This window comes from Homarus americanus, unplaced genomic scaffold (assembly GCF_018991925.1).
Source record: "Homarus americanus isolate GMGI-L3 unplaced genomic scaffold, GMGI_Hamer_2.0 scaffold24260, whole genome shotgun sequence".
Lineage (NCBI taxonomy): Eukaryota > Metazoa > Arthropoda > Malacostraca > Decapoda > Nephropidae > Homarus > Homarus americanus.
Window position 1 is genome coordinate 5,211,444 of NW_024721079.1, and position 7,439 is coordinate 5,218,882.

General features: G+C 36.7%; 1 protein-coding gene across 10 annotated transcripts in view; it reads left to right on the plus strand.

The window, feature by feature from the left end:
- Nucleotides 1-7,439, plus strand: part of LOC121861465 (transcription factor 12-like) — a 71,473-nt gene that overhangs the window by 61,710 nt on the left and 2,324 nt on the right. For all 10 annotated transcript variants that reach the window (XM_042359201.1, XM_042359206.1, XM_042359208.1 and 7 more), the window contains one exon: nucleotides 4,249-4,376. In XM_042359201.1, the coding sequence (XP_042215135.1) occupies nucleotides 4,249-4,376 (128 nt within the window). The remainder of the gene's footprint in view (nucleotides 1-4,248; nucleotides 4,377-7,439) is intronic.

The following is a 7,439-nucleotide window of genomic DNA, read 5'->3' on the forward strand; positions in this document are numbered from 1 at the left end:
TATATATATATATATATATATATATATATATATATATATATATATATATATATATATATATATATATATATATATATATATATATATATATAAATATAAATATAAATATATAAATATATACACTTATCCCCCTTTATTCAAGATTTGCGATTGAAATTCAGTTATCCGCGAGGCTGTGAATGTTTTTTTTTACCGACGATTGGCAGATGTGCATCTCCTGCACACACACACACACACACACACACACACACACACACTGCCATTAGTCAGTTCTCTTGTGTGTGCCGCACCGTCCTCCTTCTTTCACTCCACGTGGGAAGGGAGGGTGCTGTAGCACCACAGTAAGGTGCTGTACATTGCACCACAGAGTATGTAGGGCAGGGGTGTCAAACTCATTTGCCAAGGCGGGCCAGATTTAATATGAGTACACAGTATGCGGGTCAAGTAACATAATTATGAGCACTTCGCAATCACCTCCTAGGTGAGTAGTACGACAAAATAAGAAAGGTGGATTTAGTCTGTGCTCGTGCGAAACCCATAAAGACAAACAAATAAATCAAGTGTTTACTTACCTTGATCAATCTTATTGTTTGCTACTGCTGCTTCCTGATAATTGACACCTCTTGGTATGGACCAGTGCATCAAAGTTTGGCACTAACGACTGAGCTGTAGCAACCTTCAGTACTGAATTACGGTGAGCATCAGTAAGTTGAGACCGAAGCCGAGACTTGTTCAAGTTCATCACAGAAAAGAGTTGTTCACAGACATATGTACTTCCGAACATTGACATAATTTTTGAGGCAAAATATTTAATCCTGTGATAATTTGGTCCAAAATATTGATAAAATGTGCCAACATCAACACTCGAAAACTTGTTCCTCAACACAGAATCACACTGGAGCTCAATTAATTCTAACTGAAGATGTGCTGGTACCTCATTAACACCAACAGAGAATGGGTCCCGAAGAAAAAATCCTTCTCAAGTCTTTTAAAGTCAGCAAATCTTTCTTGGAACTCATTCATTAATTTGGAAATCTTGATGCAGTACTTTTTTGTGTTGATATCAGTATGAAACTCAGGTGTGCCTTGCAGGGACTTCAAGGTCAGAAAGTGAGAATGATTACTCTCTGATATTTGCCGTTCAAAAAGCTGAAGTTTCATCTCAAAGGCACGAATGCAGTCATAAAACTCTGTCACCAATTTATTGCGTCCTTGCATCTTTGTATTCATGTAATTTAAGTGTTGTGTAATATCCACCATGAAAGTTAGATCTTGAACCCATTCATTATCTTTCAGTTCATGCAGATCCCTTCCTTTCTGTTCCATAAACATCTGTATTTCACTGCGCAATTCATAAAATTGCTTCAGTACGGCTCCCCGACTTAACCAGCGAACATCAGTGTGATATGGCAGTCCGTGTGTGTTCTCATTTTCCTCCAATAAGCAGTTGAACTGTCTGTGGTTCAGACCTTGCACGCGTATGAAGTTCACTGTCTTTATAGCAACATCCATGACATTATCCATCTTTAATGTTTTTACTACACAACACTTCTTTATGTATAATACAATGCACATTATAAATTTGATGGTTCGGGTTCACAGCTATTAGTTTTTCCTTTAATTTTGTTGCCATGCCAGCTTTTCTACCCACCATTTGCGGTGCTCCATCTGTAGCCAGACTCACAGTTTGTGCCCAGTCAACACCTAATTTATCCAGTGCCCCTACCAAACCCACAAAGATGTCATCACCTGTTGTTGTTCCTTTTATTGGTACCAGTTTCATAAATTCTTCTGTTACCTGCATATTTTCATCCACACCACATATAAAAACTGCAAGTTGTGCTACATCACTTACATCGGTACTTTCATCAATTGCAACTGAAAATGCAGTAAAGGACTTAACTTTGTCTTTGAGTTGACTGTTAATATTCTCTGATAATTCACCAATTCTTTCTGCAACTGTATTTCTTGAGAGGCTTATGTTTGCAAATGCTTGACGTTTTTCCGGGGAAATATCTTCTGAAGCCATCAACATACATTTCTTTATAAAGTTACCCTCAGAAAACGGCTTCGATGACAGCTATTTCATGGGCAATCCTGTAACTTGCCTTAACTGCAGCATCACTGACTAGATGAACACTCCTAAATACTGACCGCTGCTTTTTCAATGACTGCTCCAACTCCTTAACTTTGTCTTCACGTAACTTTCCACTATATTTATTGTACTTCATAGCATGGTTAGTTTCATAATGCCTTCGAGCGTTGTATTCTTTGGCCACAGCAACTTGTTGATTACAAATCAAGCATGTTGGTTTTCCATTCATTTCAACAAAAAAGTATAATATTTTCCACTTATCCTGTACCATCCGACGCTCTTCATTAACTGTTCTTTTCTTTGAAAACATAATTATGAGCTCAAAAGTAAAAACAATGATCACTGCTGCTTTGGATATTTGCAACGTTCCAACTGCCTCGAGCGACTATGCAGGACTAGTACTTGAATGACTGGCCAAGCGAGAGCCTGCTGCGTCAGAGTTTTCATGTCTAATACCTGTACAGTACTGTACGGAGTGTATACGTAAACAGTAGTCAGTCGGCCCGTCTCACAACTCGTACAGTGGCACGCTTACAACCACAATTAACCGTTAAAACTATCTCTAGTCTTATTGTTCTTTCATTGGTGATGTTGATTGAGTATGTTGTTCTAGGAAACAGCAGACTATTTTATTCAGCTGAAGGATACACTCACTATTTAGTTTTAGCTCCTCAAGGTAAGGCTGGAGCAGCAAATGGGCTGCGGGCTGCATGCAAGAGTGTGTCGGGCTGCATGTGGCCCATGGGCCGCATGTTTAACACCCCTGATATAGGGCACCAGAATTAATATTCAGCACTCCCTGGTAAAATTTGATTCCTGCAGTACTGACCCAATAACACTCGACAACCTCCCCCATTCATGTCATGCCACTGTATGCAGAACGTTCCACTTTTATGGTAAATTCAATGTTGAAGACTTTATTTAATCTACAGTGCATTTCCTTTTATCCAAATTCTAACTATCTGAATCTTCCGGATATATGGTCCTGTTCAGTAAAAATTCTAATTTAGTCCAACAACCCAAACGCAACACAAGTCATTCATTCGCGTGTTCTATAACTATTTTGTTAAAAAAAAATTGCTACGATAACCAATAAAATTGATGCACAGCATATCATAAAATATGAAGCACATATTTTATGTACAAAAAATAGCTCCTTCCACACTTAAACCATCATTTAGGTGTGATGCCACACAGTTCAGCCAAGCAGTCAACCAGCTGACTGAGACGGTGTGTGTATGCCGTGACATCACTTTGGGGGAGGGACGTGGGTGAGTTGGCCACGCAGTACAGCTCACTGCCTCCACATACATTCACCTCTCACACACAGCTATGCTCTTAATTTTTCTTATTCTATAGTTTTATAGTATATTTTCATTATATCTAAGTCACATTAGAGTTTGGTAATTTTTACTCCTGCTCTGTATTAAAAAAAAACGGTTTTACGGGTTAACTATAATATCCTGAGTGATATAAGTTACATGTTTATTTATAATCTCAGACTTGAATTATACGTAGAGAAAATAATTATTTTTGTTAAAATTTATTAATTTGAATAAAAAAAACTCATTTTATAATGACATCAACACCATCTCTGAAATGTTTATAATTTCTAACCCAAAATATTATGACAAATATGATCATCTTGATAGCCATGGTACCATATCCTATTTTTACCATAAGGTATTAAATTCAGTACAGTACTGTATATACGAAATCATGATTTGTGACGATTTTCAAGAACGTAACCCTTGCGAGTACAGAGGGATAAGTGTACATTGTATTGGAGTAAGTGAACACTTTTAGTGGTGTTTTGTAACATTAACAATATATAAATATATATATATATATATATATATATATATATATATATATATATATATATATATATATATATATATATATATATATATATATATATATATATATATATATATATATATATATATATAATTTGGATATCTAAATCACAGAATTCAAAGAACCCATAACATGTCAGAATTATATGATGTAGACTGATACATCACCCTGCTGTGGGTGGGAAAATTTATAAAGATTTAGAGAAATGAAAAGATCCTTAAATTCCTTTTCATAATTTTCAAACTACTGGTATATAAAAGAGTTACCGATTTACTGCTACTTTTATCCTCCAGAGCGTAATCTGAATCCTAAGGCAGCTTGTTTGAAGCGACGTGAAGAAGAAAAATCTGATGGTTCTAAATTACCACCACCACACCTGCCACATCCTTCCAGTATGGCCCCACCCTTCCCAAATTTGCCCGTAAGTAATTGTTATTTAGTTTTTAATTTTAGGTAATCACCGGCAACATTCATTCACCATTAGGATTTTAACACTTATGAGATATGTTCAGTTATGGTAAGGGTATATTCTTGAAAAGTTGTCTGTAACCCAAAATGGCTTTTCCCTTTGGCTTCCATCATGTAGCTAATTGGATGTGTTTTGTTGTATGTCAGCTATTCTGTTGGGTGTTATTTATTATTTATAATACAGTCGTACCCCAGTCCGGAAAATGCAAACACCCGAAAAAATAAATCTTGGGAGGAGGTGGGGGGGGTTGAGATAACATTGCTTACCTGGACTGTTTAAAGCAGTGGTTCTTAAACTGGGGGGCGCGAGCGGTCAGAGAGAAAAGTCTGGTCAGGAACTGAACGCATCTTGTACACGATTGCTCATCCTCCCACTCTCTAATAACCAAGGGTTGCATCGGGGGCATGGAATCTGCTCTTCAACAATTAAGGTCTTTAAGTAGATAACAAGGTTAATAAAACACTATTACAGGCAGTCCCCTGGTTATGAACTAGTTCCATTCCTACAAATGTTTTTAAGTCAAAACACATCCCTTTGTGCATACTGTACTTACAGAACATTGTTTAAAATCCCACTATATCATCGCCCAAGTCCTTAATTTAAGAGAAAAGAAGAAATAGAATGACAAAATACAGTACACTACAGTAAACCCTCTCACTTCCAGACTATTAGTGGGGAGAGGGTGTCCGAATGAATTGGGGGACGAAGGCGCGTTAACGATAATCATAATAATGTACATGGACTTTATTGACATGGGAAATAACAATAACAATAGTAATGATGGTTATAAATAATAATACAGTAATAACAATAACAATTACTGTATACAGTATTAGAGTATTACTCTACAGACAGTATTGTTATTACTGTATATCAATACAGTATTTTTTTAACCTGCCTCCTTTTAATTTTAATACAGCTTGCGGTCTCCAACAGTCATCTTAGAGGTCGAAGAATTAGGACTATATTTCATTGTAAATGACTGTGGGGAGTCCTTACCCTTTTGTATATCAGATAACGTTTGCTTAGCGACGCCATATTCATGGCAGCATGTTGCTCCAGCTTCTGAGCTATAGTAAGCTGTGTGCACTTTCTTTTGGGTGCCATTACTACACAACAGTCACAAGGCACAAAAAATCAGGCACAAAATACACGAGGAATAACAAAGGGGCATGATCAAGAGGTAGCGAGATGCGGGCTGGGTCCACTTTAGCAGCGGGTGAGTAAACATGGCATTCAGAGTGAGAGAGAGAGAGAGAGAGACCGAATAGGAATTTGCTACATCCAGACGTCGTCTGGACTAACTGAAATCCAGATATGAGAAGTCCGGAAGTGCGAGGGTTTACCGTAAATGAAAGTAAAAAATAAGTCCTTAGGTAAAGGTAGTAGGCAGCTATCAAACGGGAGGTACTACTGCCTGGAAAAAATTTTGGAAGCATAATGCATTGTCTAATGTGTCTGGGTGGGCTTATTCTTTTAAAAATATAATGTACATTTAAAGTTTAACTTTATTAGACCTCGTTTGTATCAGCTGATGTTCATAAGTCGGACGTATGTAACCCAGGGACCTCCTGCTACATTAACAATAAAAAAAAATGTGAGATCTCTCGCTGGTTTGAAAATAAGATAGAAGTCTGGTTGTCAATAACCGTTTTCACCGTTAAAATTGTTTTGTGCAGGAGGCCCTCAACTTATGAATGCCCACCGATATGAACGGGGTTAAACTTGAAATTTACAGTATTTTATTTACCTGATGACTTATTTTTTACTTTCATTTACTGCATATTGTCATTCTATTTCTTATTTTGTCTTAAATTAAGTGATTTTAGATGTATACAGGTTGACAATCCTTTATCCAAAATCCTTGGGGCCAGAGGCATTTCAGATTTCAGAATTTTTCGGTTTTCAGAGTTTTTGTGTGTGTGTGTGTGTGTGTGCGTGCGTGCGTGCGTGCGGGCACAAGTCACTGACCCACATTGGGGCCTGGGGGTCGAAAATATAATAACAATTATAATAATAATAATAATAATTCATAGGTCTAGGTCATGTTTTTCACTTTTTATCTTTTTTCATTCTTGTTTTCTTTATTATTATTATTATTATTATTATTATTATTATTATTATTTTATTAATACACTATTATTATTATTATTATTATTATTATTATTATATTTTATTATTACAGTGGTCCCTCGGTTAACGAGCACAATCCGTTCTAGAAGGTTGCTTGTTAACTGAAAAACTCGTTAACCAAAACCATTGTTTCAATGGGTTTTTGGGTAATTGGTTCCAACTCATCGAAAATTGCCTAAATTCAACAAAAAAGGTAGAAAAGTACACTTACTTTGAGGTGTGTATGTAGAAGGCTCCTGGATGATGATGATGATGATGGGAATTAGAATGGGGGTGGAGAAGAAGTGAGAAGAGAAGGCATTGGGGTGGAAGAGAAGTCACCCCATGGCGCCATTTCACCCATGAAATTTTAGTTCTCGGTGTAATTCAAGATTATTTTCTTTAAACCAACACTGCGCTGCATTATATATTGTCAATGTGTAAAATAAATTTCAAAATGACCAATAATTTGCTTGAAAACACAAAAAAAAAGCATTTAGTTGAAGAGAGTCTCAAGCAAGATGTTACCTCCACTGAAAAGACACAAAGACTGACGCCAGTATGCTGTGTTGGCAGGCTGGATGGCGTGCCACAAACTAGTGACCCTACCTTCAATTGTGTTCAATAATTGTTAAATTGACTAAAAAATTTAATATTAAACTTTTAAAATTATTGAATACCGGTAGTATAAACTTCTTGATATTTACTAAAAGGAAGGAATTTAAGCCCTAGAACCAATTACTGTATTGGCCGACTAATACTACAGCTGGTGGACCGCCAAATGCAAGCTAGAACATGTGGAGGTCGGCTCGTAAGAAACTCGTTAATCGAGGGATTGCTCGTTAACCGAAGTTAAGAATCTTATGGAAGGTAACTCGTTGACCGAAATCTCGTTAACCGAGG